Source organism: Takifugu rubripes, chromosome 4 (genome assembly GCF_901000725.2).
Source record: "Takifugu rubripes chromosome 4, fTakRub1.2, whole genome shotgun sequence".
In the NCBI taxonomy this organism is placed as follows: domain Eukaryota; kingdom Metazoa; phylum Chordata; class Actinopteri; order Tetraodontiformes; family Tetraodontidae; genus Takifugu; species Takifugu rubripes.
Window position 1 is genome coordinate 5,964,250 of NC_042288.1, and position 27,853 is coordinate 5,992,102.

The 27,853-nt window shown below is 42.2% G+C and overlaps 3 protein-coding genes across 8 annotated transcripts; 2 read left to right on the plus strand and 1 right to left on the minus strand.

Moving 5' to 3' along the window:
* Window positions 1-664: 664 nt before the first annotated feature.
* cep170aa (centrosomal protein 170Aa) lies at window positions 665-25,017 on the plus strand. 5 transcript variants are annotated; one of them, XM_029835299.1, is made up of 23 exons: window positions 665-810; window positions 7,241-7,300; window positions 7,440-7,579; window positions 8,628-8,717; window positions 9,693-9,771; window positions 10,033-10,091; window positions 10,214-10,421; window positions 11,667-11,804; window positions 13,800-13,973; window positions 14,136-14,441; window positions 16,330-16,692; window positions 16,790-17,076; window positions 17,790-17,879; window positions 18,452-18,569; window positions 18,661-20,196; window positions 20,316-20,366; window positions 21,108-21,381; window positions 21,482-21,713; window positions 22,005-22,172; window positions 22,256-22,344; window positions 22,513-22,606; window positions 22,685-22,736; window positions 22,859-25,017. In XM_029835299.1, exons 3-23 carry the CDS (start codon window positions 7,475-7,477, stop codon window positions 23,176-23,178), a joined length of 4,833 nt encoding a protein of 1,610 aa, XP_029691159.1. In that variant the 5' UTR covers window positions 665-810; window positions 7,241-7,300; window positions 7,440-7,474; the 3' UTR covers window positions 23,179-25,017. The 5 variants fall into 5 exon arrangements, with proteins under 5 accessions (XP_029691159.1, XP_029691160.1, XP_029691161.1 ...); XM_029835300.1 differs by having other exon boundaries at window positions 21,503-21,713; XM_029835301.1 differs by having other exon boundaries at window positions 666-810; window positions 21,482-21,662.
* Window positions 25,018-25,113: 96 nt separating this feature from the next.
* hint1 (histidine triad nucleotide binding protein 1) lies at window positions 25,114-26,544 on the minus strand. The gene is made up of 3 exons (XM_003963829.3): window positions 26,380-26,544; window positions 25,583-25,687; window positions 25,114-25,417 (listed from the first exon to the last, which is right to left on the minus strand). Exons 1-3 carry the CDS (start codon window positions 26,488-26,490, stop codon window positions 25,253-25,255), a joined length of 381 nt encoding a protein of 126 aa, XP_003963878.1. The 5' UTR covers window positions 26,491-26,544; the 3' UTR covers window positions 25,114-25,252.
* Window positions 26,535-27,725, plus strand: lyrm7 (LYR motif containing 7). Of its 2 annotated transcripts, none has more exons than XM_011603137.2 (5): window positions 26,535-26,661; window positions 26,843-26,915; window positions 27,005-27,093; window positions 27,190-27,271; window positions 27,365-27,725. In XM_011603137.2, exons 1-5 carry the CDS (start codon window positions 26,644-26,646, stop codon window positions 27,433-27,435), a joined length of 333 nt encoding a protein of 110 aa, XP_011601439.2. In that variant the 5' UTR covers window positions 26,535-26,643; the 3' UTR covers window positions 27,436-27,725. The 2 variants fall into 2 exon arrangements, with proteins under 2 accessions (XP_011601439.2, XP_003963877.2); XM_003963828.3 differs by having other exon boundaries at window positions 26,539-26,661; window positions 27,023-27,093.
* The last annotated feature ends 128 nt before the right edge of the window (window positions 27,726-27,853 follow it).

Genomic DNA, 27,853 nt, shown 5'->3' on the forward strand with positions numbered 1-27,853 from the left:
GGAAGCATCCATGGCTGGAAGTGGACACGCAGGCGGCAGGCTCTGCTGACGACGGCTGCACTAACTTCTTCACAAAACACAAAAACACCGGAAATCAGTTTCTGTTTTTTAAAATAAAAGATTTCGAAAACAATATGGAAATTTGTTATGGCTATAATCCTCCGATCGTGTATAATCTATGACGTCAGCTGGCGTGCCAGCTGTCCATCTCCTGTCATAAACTGTCCAAGTATGATCTGCTCCTCCAGTATGACTTCTGCATCGGTTTCCTTAAACATAGCAAAGTGTTTATTACTGTTATGCACTTCTGTTTGGATTTTCATTTTGTTGCCTTTTACCTGTGACTTGCGATGATTGTTTAATTTAATCTTTATAACTTTCTTCTAATTCACCTCGCTAACATGTAAACCATTACGTAAAATTATTATTATAAACATTGCGTATTTTCACATGATTTACTATTCATGCGCGTTTGAAATGTAATCTTTATTCCAATTATATTGCACAGTGTCGACGCAGCTAAATGGGTTCTGTTGCTCAGAACTAAAGAGTTTATGCAGTTGTAATTAAGGTTATTTCCGTTATAAAATTCGGTCATTCTTGCTTTGTTTTGAAAGTACTAACCGGAAGTCGTGGTTCACAGCAGCAAACTTTACGGTAGTGCCGCGCTCGTCGTTAGCTGAGCCGCGTTTGCATCGCTGAGCAACAGAGGCGGAGGAAGGCCGAGTCGGCGGCGGAGACGGTGCTGCAGCGACAGGGCTGGGCTCCACATACACACCTTCATCAGCAACGCACAGCACTGAGGAAAGGGTGAGCAAAGCGTCGCCTTTACTTTTATTCACAATGGAGGCTGGCTAGCTAGTTGGCTCATGTGAATACAAGGAGCCTTTTTTTGCATGTATTGATGCCTTTCGGATTTTTATTCTTGATACTAAATGATCTGGATTGGCAGGCAGATTTCCGATAAACGAAGAGCACAAATCAATGTATGGATGAATTTAATAAGCAGACAAAGTTAGCGCCGTGTCATTGTTAACAACATTCTTATAACGGTATAGTAAACGGTTGGACTCCTGGTTGGCTAATTGTATGGCTGTAGCAGCAGCATGACCGGCTACGCCTTTGTATAGACACAGTTTTGTCACTTTACCGCATTTGTTGAAAATGCCGGCGTCTTTTGCCCCACATTCTAGTAATATCTATTCCAGAGCGTATTCCTTTTTTAACATTTGCCCCAAACTAAACAGACGCTCTTGAATCAGGATGCACATCAATGAAGGTCGCCCACAGTACATGCTTTGTGCTAAACACATCTGAAACGTACTCATTTCTGGGCCTTTTTCAAAGCTATTGTCTGCATGATCTAAGTATTTATGTGTGTATGTGTTGTGCAGAGTGTTGCCCTCTTCTCCTTCTCCTCATCTTCCTCTTTGTTTTCATGGGGCAGCTGCAGCTGGCCTTCATGCATCCGCTCCCTTTGTGCTTAAGAGGGATTTACTGCCATCAGAGCTTCAAAAATATGACAAAGCTAAAAAAAAAAGAAGAGCATTTATTCAATTAACAGTATTGTTGTGCCTTAGATACAATAAATACAACAATTCCACTGTTATTTTTTAAATAAATGGTTTTGCATTTCCATTTAACCTATATTGCCTTAAATGTACATTGAACGGTCCAGGGTTTATAGTTTTATAGCTTGATGTTTCCAGCTGGAGGCTGCACAGCAGCAACTCTTGTTACTCCCCTCCTTCACCCTCTTCTATAATAGCTCAAGTTAGCTGGGCCAAAGCCTGAGAACGTGCTGCCACTACCATCCAAGCTGGGTTTGCTCCTTTTCTTTTCCCTCCCTCGCTCTGCTTTTTTTCCGCCTTTCTCTTGCCGCCTCTGCAGACGTGGTCGCCGGCAGGCTGCTTGGTTAAATGGGCAGATGCCTTTTTGAGAACCCTGTCTGTGTCACAGGATGAAGAGGAAGTTGCAGCAGTTTTGCTGCTCGAATAGAAGCCAGGCTGCTTCCATACATGTCCATTTTTCGAATGTTATTTTAGATAAGAAGGCAGGTATTTGAATATTTAACTCTGCACAGTTTCCTTTATTGCACTGAGTTTTTCATATGTAGACCTTTTCCTTGGGTTGATGCTTATTTCTCTACAACTCTATCTTATCAGAGGCTTTTGATTTAGTATCTTACCTCTCAATACAGGCTTGTAAAGTGTGTTCTGCTGGAGGTCAGACTCTCTTTGGGAGTACAAACTTGTGTTTTGTTCTGCTCAGTTGTGAGGAACCTTGTTGTCCTGCTTGCCTGCATCCATTGTGTATAGTAGGAAGTTTAGGAAGTGAGTTCATTTGACTTCAGTGGTGAGGGAGCGTTCTTTCTGCCTGCTAATATTCTGAGTTCGCGTTCCATTCAGGGTGGTTTTGAAGCGTTTGTACCATAGTATCTGCGTCCAGGAATAGTGTTGAATCATGCTCGTGTGATCTGCCAGAATAGAAAGAGTGAGGGGTTATAAGAGTCAGATAGCTCAGCCTGGGAAGCTCTGGCCTGGTTGGCGTGTACGCTCGCAAAGAAAAACAGGGCAGTAACGGAAAGGTCTGTGTTAGGATACTGAGAGAAATAACAGAACAGAAAAGGGGGGAAAAATCCAAATCATCAGACTCTCCCTTGTTTTGGGAGATCCAGGGTGGGTTTTATTTTTCACCGCTGCTCTTCAAAATAAAAAATAACAGCTAGAGATCCTGACAGCTGTTCTGAGGTGGAACACACTCCACCTCTGTCATTTCCATTGCAGATATTGATCTTGAATTTTGGGTGGTTCCTTTTCCCTTCCTTTGCCCTGCCAAGTCCAGCCCGACCTGGCCTGGCCCGGTTCTCCAGCTGACTCTGTATATGTGTGTGACACTGAAAGGTCATTATTTTCCCCACTGCTGGAGTTATTAATGTGGGCTTCATGGCGCGTCAGCCACAAATATGTCTGTTTAACAGCCACAGTGAAGACACCACCAGGCCAATGTGTCGTCATATATCTTCTCTATAGGTACATAATGCAGGCACTTGTTTATGTGATACTCTTATTAAGTAGGCTGATGAACCTTGTCCTAGTTATTTTTCCCTGTATATTTTGAAAATCTTAACCTTTAATAAAATCATATATTAATAGACGTATCCATCATCCCTCCATCAGTCCAGTCTACATATTATTTCAAATATAAATAATGAGTGAATCAAGCTGACTGTCATAGTGGAACAAACTACCATATTTCTAACATAAGTCTACCCTGTTGGTGGTTTTAATTGATGTATTTGATGAGCTCATCCAGTTGTTTATTCTGTCTGAATTAAATTATTCATCATACATCACATGAGAGCTAACTGGAGACTTCTTTGCTGCCCTTTTGGATGGTTTTCTTCTAATTTCACAATATCTTTTTCATTAAAAGAGCTCTTCTGTGTTGTGGATTCCAGACATCATTGTCAGACATTGTTGAAGTTTTTTCCAGAAATTCAGGACAGCTATCAAGTGTAAAATTCCATATGTAGGTCTGTAGGTCATGTGGTGCACATGAGCATGTGGTGGGTTTGTGTCTTAAGGCCAGGGGTGCGCGAGACTGTTTATGGTAATAACAATGAAGCCGGCTGTGTGAATTCTGGCTAAATGAAGGCGTTTATGTGTTTGTTCCCGCTGCCAAATAATCATGTGACATATGTGGCCATTTTTTTGGACCATATGGTCTTTTCAATTGCTTGAAAGATTTTTTCTTTACCCTCACTGGCCCCATTAACATGTATTTAAAACCATGTTTCTACCTTTGAGATCAGTGTATTCACTCTTCCTGTCACAGTTCATAAAAAGCTGAGACCCTGAGCCGTTAGCATTAGTCTGTGGTGGACACACCTTCAGATGGAATAGTGAGCCTTTACCATTCAAAAGTAGCCCATTAGAATTCCCTAGACACAGTTTTACCATAATTATTGGACAAAATGCAGAATTATGTCAATGTGAAATAGACTGGAGTGAGTAACTGTGGTTGGCTTCATTTTTAGGGGAGGAAAAGTGAAGTCAGATTCTTAAAAGCTGACATTTCCCAGAGGAGACACAGCGTGCCTCACTGCGCATTATTATCTCAGACCTGGAACGTGTATCTTCAGCAGAAATACTGCATATTTACAGAAAATGCTGTAATCTGGAGCCCTTCTTTGATAACAGTTGTGCTCTTTCTCTAAAAATCTGGTGAAATCTCAATCTCACAGGTGATAAAATAATGATTTTAAATGCATTTGTGATTTTAAAGCTGACAATGAGCAGGGAAATAAAGCCCAGGCTTGTTCAGGGCAAGTAGGGGGATGAACAATAGACTACATGCCTCCTCTACTGTATACTTTCATGTTCCTAAATCTCAGCTGACCAGGCCATTTGGGACTGGAAAAGTCTTTTGTCTGTCCATTTCTTTGCCTGTCTGTCCAGAGGTTAGTTTTCTGTCTCGTCTTGAAACATTTGCCCATTTTTTTTTTGGCCCCTCAGGGTTGTGAGAGCAGTTCATTTTCCTTCATCTGGTATTGACTTACTGACCTTACAGCCCTCAAAGGAAGATGTCTTTCTTGCTTCGACCTTCTTTTGTGTTATATTACATACGAAAAGCCCCAAAGCTGCAATCGGCACCATGTTCTGCTTTCTTATTCTTCGCTATCAAGTGAAGAGCCTCATATTTCTACTGGTTATAATTTAGTTTTACAGCATTGCTGCTTATTTGTCTCTTTACCAAGAGAACTTATCCCAACTGAGTTAACCAACTTCCTTAAATCAGAACAGTCAGCAGTTGCTGCTGTTGTAAATGATTAATGTTTAATTCTGTCTCCCAATAGGTAAGACATTTTATAATCTGTCAAATATTCAATTTTTGCCACTTCTGTTTAACGCACATCATCAAACATGATTTGTAACTGCAGGTTATAGTCTTAACTAGAACCCAGTAATGTTGCTTTAAGCCAAATAAGGCTGATATTGTAAGCAGACAACTGCAGCTTTGTACTATGTTTAGTTCTCATCATAAGACCTTGTATAAATGTGTGTAACGACATTATGAGCTGTGTCTTTCCTGTCTGTTTCTTCCTCTTTTCACTCTGGTTGTGTCCAGAACACTTGGAATAACTCAGGTGTGCGTGCCTGTGTGTGTGTATGAAGTGGTGTGTGTCAAGTCTCGGGGTCCCGGCTTTGATGTGACAGTTAAAAAGTGCTGACGGTTTCCCAACTGTTGCATCATCCTGGGATAATAAAGCCATAAGCTACACAGCAAGCAACTATCATGTGCTTGGAATCAAAACATGCAACCAGGATGTGGGCCTTTGCTGAGTGACATCACTTCCTGTTTCTGTGATTGGCTGATTTGAAAGGAAGAGATTTTAATTACTGGCTCAATATTACCAATCACAAATATAACTCTGCAGTCACTCGTTGCCAATGAAAAGCTTTATGCAGGGCATTGTAAACATCTAACATCATCAGTCATCAACATGACACACACATCTGCTGTGTTCTAAAAAGGTTTGAGAGGTCTTTGACCAGCACATCAAGTGTTGTGCACACTTCCTGTGTCTACACCATGGTCCCCTCCACACAAAGAATTCACTGTTAACTTGGCAAGATCTTGTCCCTCACTCCTTAATTCTTGTTCTGTGTGTGTGTGTGTTTGTGTGTGTTTGTGTGTGTGTGTGCGTGCACGTTGCTCGTGCACGTGCATGACCTACTGGACTGGGGGTTGGGGAATTCTTGCTAACCATGTGCTCCGTGTTCTTCCTTAATAGCCACAGCGAGAGGTTGAACTACTGAAGTGAAAACACTTGATTTGTAAATGTGTATACCGGTACATGGAAATTCTGTGTTATCAATACGTGCTTAAGAGGAACCATTTCTGCTACTTGAATTTCAGAGGTTTATGCTGGACTGTAGGATGATGAATCACAGAAAGATACAGTTAAGTTACAGAGTTAAATATATGCGTAATCATTTCTGGGCACTACAACTTATTGGATCTACACATGAATGTTTTTAAAGCCTCTAAAGAGACAGCTTCAGGCTGTTGTCCTTGGATTGTACTATGAGCATGATTCAAATAATCATGAGAAAGCCTTCAGATAAGCAGAACTTATCTGGTAAATCATGATAATGCTCTTCTTCTTAACGACTCGCTGATGTTTTGTTCATAATTTATTGTTTCACCGTAACAAATTATCTATATAATATATTTTAGTGGTAACAGGACATTTTGCCACAATAAATGAATACCAGTGTTGTATATACATACTGTTCACTCTGAGCATGTAATGGATTATTGATCACACTATTCTATTTGCACTTATCTGTTCCTTTGGTATGGTCCCATTCTCAGCAACATCAGAGGTGTGCAACTGATTAAAAATTTACCCCAGGCTTTATTGAGTTGATATAGCAAGAGGTCAAGTGTGCTGGAGCTTAGTTCAATAAGCTTTAATTCCCTCTCTGATGGGCTTTTCTTGGCACTTTCTACACTCGACAGAGATTCCGTTATTTAAAGCTATATTTCCATGAAAGGCTTTCATTCTAAGACATACTTCTAGAGTTCCAGATAGTATCATTATTACATTCTTAGAAACATGTTGCTGACTTTCTCACAGGAGAACCAAAACAGCAGGGTCTTCAAATCTTTAAGTCTCCACTTTGAAGGTTTCACTCAGTTTTTGTCTTATATTATCACAATATGTACCTGCAAATCTGCCCTACCACTCCAGCATTTAATAGACTGTAGTCGCTCAGTGTTTTACAGTTAGTTCTGCTGAATGAAGGTAAAAGTGGAGGAAAAACTGGTTTGACCTCCTTTTCAGCTCATCTGAAGGATGAGCGTTGGGCAAGAGTGGGAATAAACGTCCTGCTGTGGAGGTTTGCCAACATTCCTACATCACTTCCTCCCCAAACATCTGGCAGTGATCATGGGAGGCAGCAAGAATGTGAGCGTGACTCTTACTGGCTGGCCTAACACTCATTTCAAGTTGAAGACTGTGCAGCATCACGTTGCAAGACCGCCTATCCAACCCCATTCCCCCATCAGCAAAACAACATGAAACAATGGAATGGAGCTGCTTAGATGTCTGCCTGGGTTGTGTTGTTACATTTACAGCTTATACTTGACTGTGGCGTGAAGGTTTTTTCGCATATTCTAGACAGACAAAAAGGCAGAAAGCATTAACATGTCCTCTGTGCTGTTGTTTCAGGATGGCTTAGTTGGCTTGTTTTGCCACCAGTCTACCACCTCCGAGCTACCTGGACCAGAGGTGTGTTTTCTTTTCCAATATTTCATAAAACTCATCAAAGTCAGGCTTTTTCAGCAGTTTAGTGCCTCTAAATTTTACTGTAGTTTAATGATAGTCATTCTTTTTGCAGTGAGTAAACTTAATTTTCCTCTTATCCCAGCGTGTGTGTGCCAAAGGACACGGTAGGTTGCAGAGATGAGTGTGACCTCTTGGTTCTTGGTGAGCAGCGGGGGGACACGTCACCGGCTCCCCCGAGAAATGATCTTCGTGGGCCGGGATGACTGTGAGCTCATGCTACAGGTGAGAACACTTTACAGTTGTGTTCATATTTCCCTCTCAGTGGTTTGCTAGTTTGTGTATGTGTTGGTGTAGTAGCATAGCTGGTTGGTGTTGTGGGTGTGTGCGCGCGCGCGTGTGTGTGTGTATCAGATGGAAATGGTCTTAGAGCATGGTCTCCCTGGATATGTGCAGACCAAGTGTACGCTCGTGTTTACCTCTTTGGTGCCGGTACTAATAATAGAAAGTGGGGCAGATATTTTCTGAGTTAGCTCTTATCTGGATATACCTTTTGGAATTGTTGGAGGGTTCACATGGATGCTTTGACACGACACACTAACAAACATTTCTACGTTGAAAATAATAATAATGTTTTAATATTGTTCTTGCATAAAGTAACGAGTTGAGTTTTCTTAACCATACAACATTGTAAAATATCCTTATTTCTGTCTATGCACCAAATAAAACAGAAAGATGCACAGAGAGAATATTATAAAAACAGGAGGACAGTGAACTGATATTTTTTGTGAATGTGCAAATAATGAATGCCTTAGGACCACTTCTCCTCTTACTGTGTTATTTCATATTTGCTCGACATTTAACTTTATTCTGATTATGAAGTAGGATTGTCCATTAAAATGGGATTTATTTGAAAGTTGAGTCATCAGATTCAGCTGTCAGATGTTGCTTCCACTTAAAAAAATCATTTTGACTAATGAGTTGTGCGACAGTGGTCACAGCGATTAATGACTTTTCAGATTAAAGGCATCTGGAGACAAATCTATATGTGCGCACTGAAATAATGACATTTAAAATTCTCTGTCATTGATACAAGAAAAAGAAAGAGATTTGCCATTAATGCCAAATGCCTCAAAAAAATCTTCTGTTTGAATATGATAATTTAACAGCCAGAAGTTCATTCCTAAAATTCACTGCACAGACCTTCACAAAGGTTTCAGATAACACCATCTCCTCCAGTTAAACACACCTTCACATAGTGTGTATTTTTTGGACCACATAGATATCCAAGTCTTGATAACAGAACCAACTGTGTGTCTGTGTGTGTCTGAAGTCTCGCAGTGTGGATAAGCAACATGCTGTCATCAACTATGAAGCTGCGACTGACCAACACAAAGTCAAGGATCTGGGCAGCTTGAATGGGGTGAGTGTGCAGACGGAACCTGGCATCAGATGTAGGGACGGCAATAACAGGATCAGAAAACAGAGACAGGATAGAGGCTACAGGAGGGATGAGAGGAGTCAAGCAAAGCCAAGAAGGTTTAAGCTCTGTGTTGAAGCTCTGAAGGGTTAGAGGTTAATCTGTTTCTTACAGTCAATGAAGATTTGTATCTGTGCTAAACTCAATTGGACTTTAATTGATCTGGTGTTTTCTATGCAAATTACAAGTCAAGGTCATGATTTTTGATCCAGATTCAAACTAAAAATTGGCCACAACTAGGTTAAGTGTTATATTTTGATTTAAAAACCAACAGCAGAATTTATTAGAATTCCTGAACCCAAAGATGTAGTGTGCTTTGTAAGAGAAAGATTTTTTCTTTGGTTTTGGACATTCTAAGGAAACTTCAGACCACAGGCCCTGAGTTATGTGCAGTGATAAGCACACAGCTGCTGACCTCCAGATTTGACTCATAAGTGGGTTTTTCCTCACATCCTCTCCAGCTCTCTGACAGGAAGCAGGAGTCAGAGTCACTTCCTGCTGTGTCATTAAACCTCAGAGCTTCTTTGGCTGCATTCAGAGGAGGTTTTCTGCAGCTTAACCAGTGGAGGAATTTGACACACGGTGGAGAAACCGCTGTGTTCCTGCTGTATCCCCATGTCGTTAACTTGTTTTTATTGGAGCTGCAGAGAGGAGATAATTATATCTTAAGCATCAATGGAGGTTTAACAAAATTCCATTTACACTTGATTAAAGATAGAACTTTTTCAGAGCTACAGATTAAACAGAGGAGCTGTAGATGAAAATACACTCACCAGAACAATTCAAAGGGAAGAAAAGTGAGGGTTTCAGTCCTGGATGTGTTGAGATATAGAACAACTGACTTAGTAAACAATGTGTTTATTAGTATTGTTTAACACTACAGCAGGTAATAACGTGCTGGTTTTGCTAATTTTGTAGACATTTGTCAATGATGTTCGTATCCAGGAGCAGATGTACATCACTCTAAAGCTGGAAGACAAGCTAAGGTTTGGATATGATATCCTTTCACTTTCTGCCACTTCTCATACTTCCATATTCTACCAGTGGGTCAATGTAAAGGGAAGAAAAAGCTGATGACCCAAACAAGTTCCAGCTAAGATGTTTTTTATATCTAGAAAGAATGATAAAAATGTGTCCCTGTGAAGACTATCATTTTCACTGGTGCTGAAAAGACTAATTTCACATGTCCAGTGTGTCTAATCTGTATGTGTGTTTGTGTATCATTGTGCTCTTAATTTTCTTAACCTGCCTGTCTCACATACCAATCTGTTCACGGTTGTAAAAGGAGAACTCACTGTGCCCGAAGAGGCACTGAAGGTAAACACACACACACATATTCCCTTACACATTATTACATGCCTGCATTCATCATCTTGCATCGAAGTGCCATTTATATAGCTGTCTACTAAAGGTTTTGTGTATTTCCTGAACTCCTGCAGCATGAAAAGTTTACAAGTGGCCTCCAGCTCAGTCATAAGCCCTGCAACAGTGAAACTAACACCACCTCTAACAAGTCTCCTGCTAAGACCCCAACAAAGACATTAAAGTCGCCTAGTGGCAGCAGAGCACCAACAGATGGGGTCACGTCTTCCAGAGACTCTCAGACTAAACCTCCGGACACTCACAAAGCAGAGGAGAGGACTGGAGGTGAGAAATTAGGAAATGCAAAGCTGTTTGGACATACTGTGTCAACTTTTCTCTCTTTTCTGTTGTGTACTGACTCCGAGTCTCAGATGAATTATGTGTGTGCACATCCTGCAGATGTGCTGTAGGTGGCAACATTTCATTGGTCAGGCTTGTTCAATATCCTAATCTGATGGTTAGACCACATCTGTGTTTGTATGGTGTCAGTATCTTCAGTGAATGACAGGGGTGAACCTGTCTGAGGCGTATTCCTTCCCTTTGTGACTGTAATCAGGCCCCTCTAGCCCAGATTAGCCATCAATTGTGTTTTACAGAAAATGGATGGAAAGAAAAAAAATTAAGTGGCGAGGAGACCCTCTTATCTTAGGCCAGAAGACCACCAAGGAATAATACAATAAAGCCTAATGTAGTCTTCCTGTCAGTGTGTGGCATCGCTGAGCAGGGTGGGTGCTAGCAGGGGTCCTGATTAAGCTGCAGATGTTAAAATAAAGCCACATGGGGATGTGTTATTATGAGGATTAAACCATAACAGGGTCACGGTACATGCAATATGCAAAGCACTATGCCAGCAGTACATTTTACACATTTATGCAGCCGGCCAAAACAGGTTAACGCACATTTATGTACCATTGGCTGTTTCCCCATCTGCTGCTGATGTATTTACTGACACCCTGCTTTGTGGTTGCATGGATGTAATCCTGTAGCATCTGCTGTGACACTAGGCCTCACCCACATATTACAGCTCATACCAAGCTCAGATTTGCTAGCTTTTATGTAGAGTAACCTGTTATTATCATACACAATTTGGCACAAAGTGGCTGTAATTATCTGGATATATTGAGGTTAAATTTAAATGACTCTGGTTAAGAAGTACTTAAAAGAAAAGTGTGTGAAGGTTGAGCATAAAGGCACAAGGGGAGAGGTTCTGTGACAGTGTTAAGCTACTGCATCTTAAAACCATGCCTGTCTGTGGATATTTCTTTTTCTCTTAACTGTGCTTTATTCACTAATGTGAAAATGGGGTTTGTACAGGACGCTCGTGCAATGTCAGATTTAATTACATTAGGGACAGAGCGTGCACATGTGTGTCCATCCCACTTAACTTCTAAAAATAGGTCAGTGGGGCACGAAATAGAGGGGATGAACACAAAGAGCGGCTGCTTTTACTTTCTTAGACAGTTTTTGTCAAGAGTAGCAGGGATGTGATGTAATGGTCTCAATAAAGTCATTACCATATGTCTGTCACAGGGGACGTTACAATGCTGCCACGTGGGACACCCCTGTACGGCCAACCGTCCTGGTGGGGGGATGGAGACGCAGATGACGAGAACTCCTTCAAACAGGAGAGCAAGTCATCCAGCAGAAAACATGACGGCGCCCTTTCAGGTAGGCCCTAGTTTAATCACACTCCCCCCCCCCGTTGATAGAATTCACATCACTATTGTCTGTGCAAAACTATGTTTGATTTATAGTTTGCAGGCCAGTATCATTTAGTAATGCGATGCGAATACAAGAGAATAGGACATCTAGGATAAGTAGTGTAAAGTCCATTAGCTGGTTGGATTAGAGGCTGCACCAATTGTAAAACAGCTCAGTGAGACAAAATCAACTAGTGCCAGTCTGGGCAACTGGGAGCTATTCAGGAGTGGGGGGAGGTTAATCATGCACAAACACTGGAGCAGACTCAAGCCTTTTTAAATCTTCCACCACATCTGGACAGTCTGGCAGAATCCACAGCATCTAAAATGGAAACTCGGCTCGTTGATTTTTAGGAATCAATCATTATATTTGTGTTACATCATTTCAACTCTGATGAGGGCTTGAGCAAAGTTTTTTTTTTTCCTACTGGAGTACGATTAGAAAAGGGTGTTGATTTTTTAGAAACCTGTGTGTTTTGAGGATTTCCAAGCAAGCAAATGGGATTGGCTCCTTCAGACTTTGACACAGCAGCGTGGAGGGAGGTTTGCAATCTCACTGTTTAGGGTGCTATTTGCTTCAGAAGGTGCCGCGTTGTGTATTTATGCAGCTTCTGTCTACTCAAAATCTGACCTTTTCAATAAATCACGACACTTTCAAGTAAACTGTTGTCAATTTTAGGGAAGTGGTAGTGAAAATGAGAGAGCAGGAAGTGATTTTGTCGAATGTGCGTTAAGGTTAGTATGTCCGTTTCTCCTTCCTTGTGAATAGGCTGTGTTGTCAGAGACCCCTACCCCCTTCCTTGTGTATTGTCATTGATGCCAATTGAGTTACGCCATTGCACCAGCTCCCCCCCAATCCTCCCAAACACACACTCTCCCACACTCTCACTTTATGCTACAGCGGCCAGTAACTAACAGCCCTGGTACGTATTCCTTATAAATACATGTATTTAACTGAGACTGTGCTAAATTTTGATTGTGGACTTGCTTTGATTGCTTGTTGCTCTTTTTTAGAGGTGATTTTGATCTAGTGAACTTTTTTTAGAACTCTTGGGCCTCTTGTGATTGATGTTGGCATCAACAGAATGAACATTACTATTTTACATCTAGAATCTATATTCAACACATTTAGTAAAAATATTGATTACAATAAAGCAGCAAACTTTTGCCATTTCTTTAATTAGTTTTGTTTTGTGACTCTGCAAGCATGTTTAGGAGAAAGATGCAAATGGAAATTAATTTAGTCAATAACAAATTGTGTAAAAGTTGAGTCAACATTATATTATTTTTGAAACTGATTAAATCTGTCCAAAAGTCAGCTTTTCTTTAATTTATTTCACTTGACTGAAGTCTTGTACAGTCACATTTATATAATATCAGTGAAATAGCAGATTCTTGACTGGGAAATCCATTCATTCTTCTTTTTTAGTATTTTTTTCTCTTGAGTCTTATTGCTTGTTGCCATCTGTCCCTCCAAAATAAAGGCAGATGGCCACTCTAATTTCTGAAAGTGTCATTTATCATATTTAGCTCCCACAGAGGCTCCGTTTGCTAACGTGAACAGATGACAAAATAAGTCATCCATATTGGAAGTGTCCCATAGCAGATTGTCAAAGTGTTACACCAGCATTTGTTGTCTTGTTTCATTCACTTTAGTTTTTTTTTCTGTGTGAGAAGAAATAAGAGAGTGTATCAGGTTTCTAGTATACAGTAGGTTTATTGGCCTGTGTCCTCTCCCGATGGGAGACAATAATTTTGACAAATGCTGGAGCGCTTGCTGAATAAATCACCAAGGCTGAATTGATCGACTACAGCTTGATCTTTTATTTTTGACTTTTGTGTCGAGGTTCTTATTCAACTTTAATATATTGAAAACCGTGAACTTGTCTTGAAGAACGCTTCCAACCCTTTAGTGGTCCGTGGAAATGCCATTTTACATAATTTACCTGTTTTTCAAACACAGACGGCAAAGAGCCGCGCCGCAGGGAGAAAGGTAAAGAAGATAATCTTCATGCATCCTCATCCCAAAGTTCCAGTTACTTTGAAATTCCAACAAAGGAGGGTCACATGGCCAACAACGGCATCCACGAAATTCCCACCAAGGACACAGAAGGCAACATTGCTCACACATCAACAGGCAAGATATACATTCCAGTTCCTCTGGTTTATTATGGAGGAGGGAGGCACTCTTGCTAATAATCTTTGGAATTTCAAGATTTACAAAAGATTTTACCTTGATGCACTGTATAATCAAAATGTTAAATTATTCCAAATGAAAAGTTTCACGTCTGCTCCACAGCTCAAGGTCACGCCTCCTTCACTATAGAGTTTGACAATACTTCTCCTGGGAAAGTCACAATTAAAGACCACGTGTCAAAGTTCACGCCTGACCATCACAGACCGCGCTCAAAAAAGAGTGGAGGAGGAAGTGGAGGGGCGGGCGGAAGGGACTTAAGTACACTGCAGGCTGCTATGATGGCGTCAGAGAGCAAGGTGGCCGATTGGTTGGCCCAGAATGACCCCACTGTGGTGCGCAGCGAGTCGACTGAAGATGACAGCAAGAGCATCAAGAGCGACGTGCCGGTCCACCTCAAGAGGCTAAAAGGTGAAGATGTCTTCCCTTAATATGTCTTCATTTAGAGGCTTTGTTATTGTCAGGTCTGTTTGATTATTCCAGCTTTATTACCAAGGATTTACTTGCACTACCACAATATCAGCTATTTCAGTTATTATGCATATTTGTCACACATGTTTTCGTCCGTGCGAATCTTGCTACACATCATTTGGTTTCAGATGGCCACAAATGTAAATGACATTCCACTTTATCTGCCGAACAGCCAGCTATCAAATGGCCTCCTGCTTTTAGTGTATATTGGGAGATTGATTAAGACATCTGTGATCTCAGTGTTTTTGCTGATGTAGGCAATGATGCGCTGCACTTTGGTTATAGGTTAATTGAATGGAGGTCGATTTATGATGTTGTTGACATGTGTGGGAGGAACAGCGCGGGGAGGGGGATGATGAAAATGGGATGTTTAATGCAGGAGTGGAAAGAAGCAGACTAGGCGGCGTGCCTGGTGCTGATTTAGCTGGCTGATTTTGCAACCATAAGATGGTTGATTATATGCTGTGGCTATGTTAGGAGCTAATGTCCATATTTACATTCACATTTTAAGGTTACAAAAACGAAACAATTGTGGTAACAAATTTGAAAATTGAAGGGTGTGTGTGTGTGTGTGCGTGTGTGTGTGTGCGTGAGGACACCAGCTCCTCTGTGAGTCATGGTGAGACAGGCGGTGCAGAGCACTGGGCCCTCACAGATGACCCCTGTTCTCCTTTGGCTAATAGTTTCTTTGTTGGGGACAAAACGAATAAAAGACCTTTTTTGTCTGCTCATCTGCTGAACTTGTCAAGCTACAGTAACACGCTCTGATGTTTTCTTCCTGCTTTAATCAAAAGTTATACTAAAAATGAATTGAAGGCTTGAGATAACAAGCTGATCCCGCTTCTCTGACTGGGTTATACCAGTTATCCTAGAGGATGTTGCAGGCTTCAGCATGTTTTATAAAGCACCTCCAGACTCACATGTGCTCAGTGTGATTCTGCTGTTATCTGTGAAGGTCCTCCAGGAGACACAGAAAACCTTCTGCACATGACTTTCTGACCTGGAGGAGTTGCAAATACTCTAGTATTTATACTTCTAGTCATGTAGTGCAGAATAGCCAAGAATAAGGCAGAAGATCAGAGCACAGATCATGTCACCATCACTTTCTTCACTTTCTTCTGGGCCGATGATGCTTTAAACCTGTGGTGGATTCTTGTGCTTGGGATTAATAGATATACATCTGGCATCCCTGCTTCCTTAAGAGCCTGATATTGAGCATTTTAAATAAGGCGTACAGTTCAGAACCAGAATTATGGTATAGTTCGTGAAAGGGCTGACAGACAGCTCAATTCTTTGACTGGCGGTTAAACCCACTGGCAGCCTCTCTCTGCCTCTCTCAACCTCTCTTTCCTCCAGTTCTGTTCCTTTTTTCATCCATTCTTTATTTAGCCTCCCCCATCCTTCTTTTCATTTCAGCCACTCTCATCCAGCTTCCACCTCCACTTCCCCTCCATGTTTTCCCCCTCCCCCACACCTCCTTTTCTTACTGCCGGTAGGCAGGGCCAGTAACCATGTGGGTGGCATGTCTGGATTAGTGTGGTACTCTGTCTGCCTTCATACAGCCCTGAGAGGACATGCTAATTCCACCCACACTGGTCAAACTAGAAATGGGAGTGATGTGGTAGGTAAACAGGACATGGCCAGTGCATTGTATTCTTCTTGCTCTCGGCGGCTTTTGTGTGAAAGATTTTATAGTTTCACACTTTTAATGTACTGTGATAACTCTTGTTGCACCTGCTGATGGATTAATGCCTGTGCTGGGATATTTTGATGTTTTTTTTAAAGGTAATCGTGATCTAAATGATCTCATCCTGTCATCCTGTGATAGGCAGCAAGCATGAGGATGGTACACAGAGTGACTCAGAGAACGGACTTGGTCTGCGTTTTGCCAATCGCCGCCACGCCCTTGAGGAACGCCTAAAGGCAGCACATAGCCACGTGGGTGGAGGAGCAGCAGCAGCAGGAGGGGGAAGCGTAACAGTGAGCGGAACCAAGACAGTCGGCTCCCGCACCGCCTTCACAATTGAGTTCTACGACGAGGAAAACCCTCGGAAACGCCGGTCGTATTCATTTTCCCAGACTGCACCTTTGCTAGCCGGAGGAGCGGGAGTGGAGGGATTCTGTCCACAGCCGCCATCTCAGCCCAAAGTGTTCAGTATTCCCACCTCTGCTACTACAGCCTCAGACCAGGGTAATAAAGCTGTAATAAAGCCTTTTTGATCCCTTTCAGCAGCACATGATATCTGTTTCCCTGGGTTATACTTTGTTAAATCATTTCTTACCTTTAGGTAAAGTCCCAGCTCCCATACCAGCTACAGTGACTGCAGGAGCCCCAACAGCTGCCCGTGTTCTTCTCAAGCAGAGGTCAGAAGACCAAAGTATAGGTCGCAGCTCGGTTAGCACTGGTCTGGCAACAGGTAGCCCAACCAGCCCCAGCGAGGATGCTTCAGTAGTGGGAAGAGGGACGGGCAATGCTGGAGAAGCGGAAGACGACCACAGTGATAAAGGCACCTACACTATTGAACTGGAAAACAGGAACCCCGAGGAAGAGGAGGCCCGACGCATGATTGACAAGGTACGACATTTCAGCTACTTCTGGCACCATGAAGCTTAAATTATTCCACATCCAGAGACTTGCTTTTTTAACCCATCTTTCTTATGAAATTATTGTCCAGGAAGGCTGAATAAAGCCAAAAGAAGCTAAAGAAGAAATCTAGCATTTATTATTATTATGTGTGTATTAGTGATGTGTGTATGAGTATGTGGTAGTGAAAATAAGAGAGCAGGAAGTGATTTGTGTATGTGTGTATTATAAGTGAGGAAAGGCTAAAAAGGCTTAAATAAAAGATGACATCTGATATCAGAATGAGAATATTAGGTCTTTTTCAAGATGCTTTTGACCCATGTGAAGAGAAATGAATCATTTATTTTGGGAGTCCGTTAAATCTTTAAGGTTCATTTCAGTGGATGACTGAATCTATTGCTTAAAAATAGAAGTGCTGCTGAGCTAATTGCTCTAATTATCCAACACAGTGTCCACATTTGTTCTTTTCTCTCCTTTCTGTACAAGCAAATGGTGTCTGCTTCAGTACTCATTCTGATCTGTTTCAGTCCTAAAACTGAATCATAGTCATCTTTAAATATGATAATGGTATTTAATCACCCAATATCTTAAGTTTAAGGGTGGATATGCAATAAAAGGTAGTTGGAATGTTAAAGTAGGTCCATAATTGGATTTGTAAAAATGTATTTTCTCTCTGTCTCTCTCTCATTTGCTCATATTTGTAGGTGTTTGGTGTTCAGCAGAACCAGGATTCATCTTTTCTCTCAGGCCCAAAAAAGGAAAAAAGAAAGGAGATTTCTGATGCATCGAAAGAGGTAGGAAAGGGTTCATCTTTCCTTTCAAACATCTTCTGCCATCCATAGATCGATCAGGACTGGGCCACAGTCACTCCCGTGTTTTCATGGCTCGCCTCTGAGCTCGTCCATGGGAGGAGGCTCGTTTCTGACCTAGATCACGCTCAGATAGGGAGAGACAAGCTCGGCCCTCCAGGCTATATCATACTGGGGAAAGGGACAATGCGTATGTGCATCAGTGACAACCTCTTTGTTGAGTCTTTTAAGCGATTTAGGTAGATCTCCATGATGGCCTTTTTTTTTCAAGACATTGAGAGAATTTCTCATCATTTCTTTTTAAGTATTTTAAATGACTTAGTTTGGTAACCCATTAAAATACTAATACGTGACCATGTCTGACTGTAGTACATTTCCTTTAACTCCTAAAATTGAACTGATTTACCTCTATATGTTTCATATAAAGACAATGAAGACGCTTTCACTTAATCCATGTACCGGTATTTTATTTGACATTTTTTTGGCTAAAGTACTTTTTTATTGGATTTTTCTCACCTTTGTGCCATATACGCTTCCATCTCCTCTGCTTCAAACAGGCTTTTCCTGGTGACTCCAGCTGGGTCTCTCAGTGGGCCAGTATAGCTGCCAATCACACCCGGACAGATCCGGAGGGCTCAGGTGCAGAAACATCCAACTTCCTGCACAAAGAGACAGGTAAATTCTCTTAAAATTCATTTGGAGAAAGAAAAGAGTCAAGAGCTTTTTTTAATATGACTTTGACTATAATGAGTTCGTTCCTTTTGAGGTGATGCGTTTGAGTCTGGCGCGTCCCTCACCAGAGGAGACTCTTCCTCCAGTCTGACAGAACGCAAACGCAGGACTCTTCCTCCACTTCCTGCGGATGACACCCGGGCTAAAACTAACGCCAAAGTAGTGGGACAGAGGTCTGAGATTGGGGAGAAACAGGACACTGAACCCCAGGAAAAAGAGAACAAGGCAGATGAAGAGTGCCTAATACCTAATTCCCACAGTGAGATGACCAGTAAACGGAACCAAAGCTCCGCCTCGTCTCCTTCCAAGTCTCCATTCAGGATGTCTGGCAGCACAGAACGGAGAAAGAGGTCAGAGGAGACGAAAGGGGGAGCAGGAGAAGGAGGAGAGAAAGCTGGGAAGCCTCTAGTGAGGCAGGGCAGCTTCACCATTGAGAAACCAAGCGGTAGTGTCCCTGCAGAACTCATCCCTCGCATCAACAGGAGCGGCAGCGGGCGAGAGCGCAGCGACTCTGCAGGTAGCATGGACACTGCTACCCTCCTCAAGGATACTGAAGCTGTGATGGCATTCCTGGAGGCCAAACTAAGAGATGAAAATAAACTGGACAAGAAAAGTAGTAAAACCGGCGTCACCGCTCAGGGTTCCTCTGGCTTTCCCGCTCGGACTGACTCCATCTCTCCCGAGTCTGATGTTGACACAGCCAGCACGGCTAGCCATGTGGCAGGGGAGGCCGAGAAGAAAGCTTTGGCCAGTGGTGAGCTAAAACGACGTTCTCTCAGCAGCATGCACCGGGAGAAGAGCAATATGAGCACAGCTTCCAAGAGCAGCGTCACTAATGCAAGTGCTCGGGAACGCTTGGAGAGGAAATCAAAAACCAGAACTGTGGAGGTGACGAGCCGCACTGATGCCCGCCGCTCTGTTCAGCCGTCCTCTGCCTCCTCCAGAGCACGTCAGCCTTCCCTGGATCTCACTGATGATGACCAGACTTCTTCCTTCCCTATTTCTGATATCCTCTCCTCAGACCAGGAGACCTACTCTGGACCATTGGGACATTCTAAGTCTGACAGTAGGTCCGCATTAACCTCCACAAATGCATCCAAAGCTAGCCGCACCCTCCAGGCGGCCACAACCTCCTCAATGAACAAGCAGACGTCTCTGCCTCAACCACGGCCGACAAGAGCCTCCCTTCTTCGCCGCGCACGGTTAGGAGACACATCTGACACAGATCTAGCTGATGCAGATAGGGTGTCTGTCGCCTCAGAGGTGTCCACCACCAGCTCCACATCCAAACCACCACCCGGTCGGAAGGGACTTTCCAGGCTGGACATGCTAGCTCAGCCCCGCAGGACCCGTCTGGGCTCCATTTCGGCCCGCAGTGATTCAGAGTGCACAGTGACACGGACCAGCACCTCTTCGTCCCGCATGTCAGCTGAGACTGCTCTTCGTCTGGGCTTGCGCTCATCAACCCCAACAGAAAACAAACTAACACCGAGGATGAGAGCCAACAGTGTTTCCAAACTGAACGAGACCAAGACCAGGACGACTACATCTGGATACTGCTCACCAACAGGTAAACATCCACTTGGATATCAATATCTACATTGTGTGTATGTGTGTGTATGTGGAAATGCTAGTTTTGTGTAATTATCGTTTTTGTCACAAACCTGTACATTGGTTATTGTCATTTAGAGAGCTCTCAGGCTGAACCTGAGGGTGCTGATGCAGAGGAACAGCTGATGGGTACAGTACCAGAGTGATAGCATCCTAGAAATTGTGTGTGTGTGTGTGTGTGTGTGTGGTAATGTGTCAGATCTGGGTCACAGAAAGATACATTTTTATGAAACTTGCAACATTAACTTTAATTGTACAATTCTTTCAGAGATGTGGGTATAAAACCCGCCTTTATGCTGTAAAAAAAGCTGGTTTGTAACAGAGCACGAGACCCAGCTCTAGCATATATTTCCCCTAAAATGTATGACGTAATAAAGTGATGAAGACAAAAATGCTCTTACTCAAACAAGACCAGTAAATCGATGGTTTTATTACAGTGCGCCACCTTGTGGTCTTTTATGCTCATGACAATTTTTCAGCTCGAAAACTGATGGAGCATGTTGTCTCATCACAGCTTCTGTATTACAGCTGTTGTGTGATGGTGAAACAGCTTTGTATTAGGCTTTTTAAGGATTTTAGTTTGCCTGATTGGGTGCTCTTTGGATTTCCTTTCCGCAGAGTATTACTGTGCTAGTGGGACAATAACAACTAATGTACAATTGATTGCTATTGAAAAGTAAGGTTGATTTTTACTGTCTTGGTGTCTAAAAATAGATGCAATACCTCTAATATTTCATCCTTTCCCGGCTACCTCAGTAACAAAGGCTCTTAGGTTCTTGCGCTCACTTTATCACCTTCATGAATAACAAATGTTTTAATGGCTCCAAGTATGCTGATGTAAAAATGGTTGCCTGTCCAAAACGTTCACAGTGTCTAGCAGCAGCAGGTGGCGACGTCTTCCTCCAGAGTACGGCTCCACCTCCGAGGAAGAGTTTGGCTCCAGCCGGAACTCTCCCAAGCATGGAGGACGCTCCTATGCGCGGCCTCATCACCTCGTCCCGCACCGCAATTCGAGGATGAGCACCACAGGAGGTCCAAGCTCTAGTGGCGTGGCTGCACCGGGTGGCGTCGGGGTGAAACACCGCATGAAAGAGCAGGAGGAGTACATCAGAGACTGGACAGCACACAGCGAGGAGATTGCTAGGTATTGATCTTTTCTTATTTAGCAATTAATGGTTGCACATTGATGATTGTAAATGCATGTTGCATGTGTTCCTGTCCTAAAGAACTGCATCTGTTAACAGGTTATTCCCATGTGTGCGCAGGATCAGCCAGGACCTGGCTAAGGACCTGGCTATCTTGGCCCGTGAGATCCACGATGTTGCCGGTGAGATCGACTCGGTCAGTTCATCTGGCACGGCGCCGAGCACCACCGTCAGCACCGCCGCCACCACCCCGGGATCAGCCATTGACACCCGGGAAGAGGTAGGCCCTGCACGTCCCACGCAGCCGGATATAGAAGAGAGCATGAGAAAGGTGCCAGACTTCCTTCTTCTGTTACTGTGGTGTGTGTGTGTCTCATCCCACCTGATAAAATACTCTTTCACTTTCATCTTTTGAGAGGTGAATGATCATGAACCGTCCATCTGCTCCACTTTTTAGATAATCGACCTTTCACAACACATTTTAAACTACTCAGTTTTGTTTTGCTGGCTAAAACTCTAACAGTTGCATAAAATTCTTCAATCCTTCATGTCACACAAATATTTGATTATAATTATTTCCTGGGATAAGTTCTTCAGGTTGTACATCTGTCTGTTTCCCCAGCTGGTGGATCGAGTGTTTGATGAGAGCCTAAACTTCAGAAAGATTCCGCCTGTAATTCCAACCAATAAACCACCGGAGATTAACGGCAAGCCGCCGGAGCTCCGCCCTCGCGCTCCTGACAGTCTGGAACCCCGAGCTCTGAGGCGACGCACGTGGAACCGAGAAGATGTGAGAGCAGCGCAACTGTAGCACAAACTGAGATTCACCTTCGGACCTTCTGGTATCAAACTTGTGCTTCTCTGTGTGTGCAGGCGGTGTTGGACAGCCTGCTGCTAAACTCTGTTTCTCAGCTTTCCTCCAAGATCAGACACTCTGTGGACAAAACAGCTGGAAAGATCAGGTCATTATGCTGGCTGACATTCAATCAGCACGCTGGAATTTAAACAGCCAATTTTAGACCTTAAAGAAGCAAATGTTTATCATATATAAAAAAAGGGAAAATTCATTTTGCTGTTTGAGATTCATTGATGTGTGTGTGTTCTGATGGATGAATGTTCTCTTTTTCAAGGATATTGTTCAAAGATAAAGAGAGAAACTGGGACGAAATTGAAAATAAGCTGCGGTCAGAGAGTGAAACACCACTCCTGAAAACATCCAACAAGGTAGAGCGACTTTTCCGTCCATCCGTATGATTGTATTTACATTTGTTAGATGGTCATCATTGCTTTTCCTTTTTTTAGGAAATCTCTTCAATTCTGTTTGAATTAAAAAGAGTTGAGAAGCAGCTTCAAGGTAAAGACACATTATCTCATGTTTTATCATGAATCACATAAAATGGGACATTTAAAAAACAAGTTTTATGTCTATTTGATGAATATTGATCCAGTCTCGTCCTCTTCCTGTTCCTGTCTCAGTGATCAACGTGATGGTAGATCCAGACGGAACATTAGATGCTTTGGCCAGCCTTGGCCTGGCCAGCCCCACCACCCCCACCCAGCCTCAAACCAGCAGAACTGCTCCCTCCGCCACCAGCCCAGGGTCTGCCCCCGCAGCCAAGCAGTCCCTGCCAGAGATCCTTCCTGGTCCTGGAGGGTTGACAGCCAGGGTTCAGCCTTCTTCTCCCAGCAGAGAGGAGGTCACCGTACGTGACCTCGGCGTGGGGCTGGGGTTAACGGGAGGACTGTCGTTCAGTCGCATGCGGCCGAGTGGCGAGGAGGCCATTGCACAGAAGTGAACGCATTTCCTGAAGTCTGGGTTTGAGTGAGCGGGTGGGTGAGCTGTGTTAACTGCAATTCAGAACCATTTAAAGGGTGTTCTTTGACTCAAGCTGTTACTCTGCTAAATATCCCAGGCAGTACAACATCAATAGAGCTTATTTAGCCTGACACAATTGAAGCGCTTCAGCCAACAGACAGGAAACTGACCCATGAATGATTTCAAATGCTATCAAACGGAACCGTTTGTGCTCCCCGGATGACCCGAAAAGCTCCACAAGCTCTGCGACTGCTCTCTCAATGGACACGTCCCTCTAGCTGTAGTCCCCGTCCCCCTGTTGCCTTCTCCACGTGTCGGGACCCCATCAACACTAAGGACTTGCCTTAAAAGGAACGCTAGTCCCTTCAATAACAGACGAACTTTGAAACATTCAGACCAATCGAATGCATTTGTAATATAACAACTGCAAAATGTTTTATCTACCAATGAAATGCAGCAACCTTCAGTGATTTATTCGTGCTTGCTCTGTCAAAAAATGTTAACAGCCTTAAATTTACATGCTGATACACTAAAAAAAAACACGTTCACACTCATTTTAACCCTGAAACTTTTCATAAACAAGCAGAAGTGCAGATCTTTTAGACATTTTATAGCCGTCCATGAATGCATCTCTGATAAGGATTTGTAGTGCCTCCCCAGCTCTGTGCTCAGATTTTCATTGGTTTGTTTCATAGTTTTCATTGGCCTTTCTCATCATCTGTGTTAATCCTGATATGGATATTAATCTGTTTTGACCCCTTTAATAATCCATCTGACCTGCAGAATTACCGCTGCATTCATGTTTGACTTCCTCTGATGGCGAAAAAGGCATTCTATGATATGAGAAATGTAAAAAAGAGAACCTCAAATATTACTTCATTCTTTGCCATCATCTGTTTTGGACCTGGGAGAATCGGCACTCAGCCGTACACCCACTCAAGTGACCCATGATTTCAAATTTGCTTTTTCCCAATTTTTATTTAACATAAACTACTTGTTACACTCAGCAATAAGGAGAAAAGTGCTTGTTTCTTTGGATCACTTCACTATAAACTTCATTCGATTTCAGCAGCAGGAGCTGCCAGAAACAAACCAGAGCCTGAAATTGTTTTAAATTTCCTGCCAAACTGAGGCTTTCTGCAGTTCAAAATGTTGTTTCTGGGGTTTGTTTTTTCTCAGTTGCACACATTTTAATCAGCATGTTAACATTCTGGCCTTCTTCAAGGCAGCAGTTTCCAGCAGACTGATCCTGTAGCACTGGATTCCATCATTTTGGGAAATTCTGATTTCTTGGTCTTTCATCAGTCGCTTCAAGAATGAGATGATTTTCAGCATTATCAGTCCACGGCTTTCCTGTCATTTTAGGTACAAGAATTTATGTTACTCTTTGATTTTTCAGTGTGTTGCAGGATGTGTCTCAACACCTCAAAGTGCCCATTGTGACAGAGTGGCACTGATCTACAAGATGTAGCTGTTTTCAAAACAAACCTTTCATTTTGCACATCAGGTTGTAATTAAAATACATGTCATTCAGTGACAAATCTCACAACTGGACACAGGAATCACAACATTTGACAGCTTTGCTTCTCTGGAGTTACAGTGTAGACAAGGTTTTAGATCCTCCCCTAGTTTTTTTAATTAAAATTTGGAATTAGGACTGTGAATGATAGGTACATGTTTTATTTTTGAAAATTTGTCATCTGATACGTGTTGAATTCGTTCCTTGTTTTTGTAAAGAAAAAAATGTATTTATTTTTGGTTTATTTTGTGGACGTTTCATGCATTTTATATTTGTTCAACTACCTGTATTGTTTAAAAATAAGTAAAAAAAAAGATAATTTGTTTGCTTCTCCTTTATTTGGCTTCACATGGGCTCCAATATTTGATATTGTACAAAAGCGATGAGACAAAAGTATTTTCCTGAAATTTATTTGTCATGAATCCTTTTCTAACTTCAGTTTGACTGACTGTTCATGCGTGGTGAAAGGAACATGCTGCCGTAACAAGAGCTAAAAAAAAATAACGACAACATGTTGGGCTGTACAGTTAGCAGGTTACCCCGGGGGCCAACCCATCTGGCGCCCACCCAGAACATGCAGATGGATGTGGTAGACAGACTGGCCGCCGTCTGATCCATCATTGATGACAACCCTATAGCCGTTTTCCAGGCCAGCATCTTTAGCCAACTTCTTTGCAACCAGCGTCAAGTGGCCCAACAACTAGCAGACAGAATGAATTGATTAGACAAAGTCTAAAATATATAAATATTTAAAATAAGCCCCTTGATTACATCAGCGTCTAAAGGTCTCCACCTAGTGGCGACAGTGGGAAATGCATCTACTGAAATGGGACTGCCTGCAGGTTATATTTTATATCATACTCACTAATTTATCATCGTCCTCTGCTTGCGACAGTTGAGCAATTGGCTTTTTGGGTACAACAAGGATGTGAGTTGGAGCCTGAGGAGAAATATCGTGGAAAGCAACGCACTGGAACACAAGAAAGAAGATTATAAGGAAGTGTGAGTCTTCTCCAGGTTAGACAACTCCAAAATACACCATACTCAATCCATTAAAACATACAGCATCAGCAAGACCGAGAAGACTATTTGTGGTCTTAAGGAAATCACGTTTTGTTGTCTTACACACAGAAATCAAAGATGGCGGGTGCAATTTTGAAAAAATAATCTTTTGAATCTAGGGGCCGCAATTCTCTTAAGCTTAATTTCATTGCAAATGATTTAATAGCTAGGCCAAAAAAACATTAGTATTGGAATAGCATAGAGATGCGGTTTGTTTGGAATGAAGAGAATGCTGTTTGACAGGCATATGCATTCCACTCATAACTCATTGCATCTGACTTTTTGATCGGACTTCAGTTTCATATTTTGTGAGTCGTGCACACCAAATACATGCCAATGATATTGCAGCACATTTGCAGGTCTGCAAATGCCATGTGGCAGTAAATGTAACATGAGACCAAGGGGAACTAAAATAAAATTAACGTCTTTCTTAATACTGTCTCAATTTAACTTAGAGCAACTGCAACTATTTTGTTTTGTGGCGAACGACAAAAAGCAGAACCGAATCATGATAACGCTAAATTAGCATTAGCTGTAAAGCTAGTTATTGGGATTTATACAAGAAAACCTTTGCTCAATCATTCTATTTTTTACCCATACCAGGTCATCCTCATAGATGATATTGGCAGGTATCTCTTTCCGAATGACCTTCCCGAATATTGTGTCTCCGCCGGGCTTTGCAGCCTGCGCTTTCGCTATTTCATCAGCCATGTTGGCGCAGGCTGAAAGTTTTGTCTGCGCCGTGTTTAGCAACGTCACCCTAAACGAACTCTCATTGGCCACCAAACGCGATGACGTTTCCGGCGGTGATTGGTCGGTTTGATGGGCCTTCCTGCGATGCCGGAAATAATCTGAGCAGTCAAGATGGGAACTCGTTTGAAGGTGATGAGCAGTTTGGTCCAATTATATTTCTAATAATAAATTTAATTTAAACGCGTTGCTTTCCTAGTCAATTTCTTGTGTAAAATGCGTTGTGGTTGTGTTCTTTTTAGAAGTCGGTTACCGAGAGTGACTTGATTTGGCTGTGTTCAAGTTGCTAAAAGCTAAATATGTGTGAATGCAGGTCCTCCGACTGTTCAAACAGCTGCACAGGACACGAAGGGATGTATTCAAAGATGATGACATAGCACTTAAAGGTAAGATACGCCCTTGCTTAGTTTGAATCCCTCCTGTAGAATGTCTGTAATAAGATGTTAGCTGGAGCCTGTTAAACCTAATGCATTAGCTGATTTTGTTTACAAAGCTGCAAGGTTAAAAATTAATGAGGAGTTCCGGAAGAACAGAACTGAAACATCAGAAGAAAAAATTAATCAGGTAAATGATATATTCCCCATTATTAGGAGACTAATTTTGCTGTTGCCTTTTTCTATTGTCACATTAACTGAATAAATTCATTATCTCCTTGTTCAGATGATCAAATTGGGCTCAAATGTGGAAACAGTTCTCAGGGAATCTGTGATACAAGTGGAACATGTTGGAGAAGCCAAGCTATGTATGTTAATGTTTCTCATACATGATGGAAAGTAAAGTGTCTGCTAAAATTGACTAAAGAATGTTTTCTATGGTTTCATTCTAATTTCAACAGTGCTTCGACCCAGAGAAAGCCTTCTTCTAGAAAATGTACCTTATTGTGATGAACCAAGGAAAAAGTCATGACAAACTACGCGACGACCTCTACAAGGAAAATCTAATTTATTTCAATTCAGTGACATCTGCATGAAATGTTAAGGAATCAACCGAAAAAAGGTGATTCCACCCAAGCAAAGAACCTTCAAATGCAAGCTCTGCTGTTGTCTGTGGATCTCATGTGTGGCATTTGGGGGGGAAAAAACACAATCTTTTAATCAAATGCAAATAAAATGTTTTTATATAAGATTTCAGAATTTCTGTCTCATGTTGACGGTCTCCTTAAAGGTAATCCTAAATAAAATGTCTCTTTCATGTGTTGTCAGAGCAGTATGTCTTCACTCTTCAGTTAAATCCTGATTGAACTCCTTTATGGTTTATATTCCCTATCATCACACTGCCACAGAAAACATTGAAACCAATTATTAGTAATGCATAGAGGTTCTGT

Coding starts and splice junctions, on each gene's coding strand:
- lyrm7 (XM_011603137.2), top strand. Junction 26,916..27,004: donor TGATGACATAGCACTTAAAG/GTAAGATACGCC, acceptor CTAATGCATTAG/CTGATTTTGTTTACAAAGCT. Junction 27,094..27,189: donor CAGAAGAAAAAATTAATCAG/GTAAATGATATA, acceptor CTCCTTGTTCAG/ATGATCAAATTGGGCTCAAA.
- hint1 (XM_003963829.3), bottom strand. CDS start 26,490: ATGGCTGATGAAATAGCGAAAGCGCAGGCTGCAAAGCCCGGCGGAGAC. Junction 25,688..26,379: donor TCATCTATGAGGATGACCTG/GTATGGGTAAAA, acceptor CTTGTGTTCCAG/TGCGTTGCTTTCCACGATAT. Junction 25,418..25,582: donor CAGAGGACGATGATAAATTA/GTGAGTATGATA, acceptor TCTGTCTGCTAG/TTGTTGGGCCACTTGACGCT.
- cep170aa (XM_029835299.1), top strand. CDS start 7,475: ATGAGTGTGACCTCTTGGTTCTTGGTGAGCAGCGGGGGGACACGTCAC. Junction 10,092..10,213: donor TGCCCGAAGAGGCACTGAAG/GTAAACACACAC, acceptor GAACTCCTGCAG/CATGAAAAGTTTACAAGTGG. Junction 22,173..22,255: donor GCACGTGGAACCGAGAAGAT/GTGAGAGCAGCG, acceptor CTGTGTGTGCAG/GCGGTGTTGGACAGCCTGCT.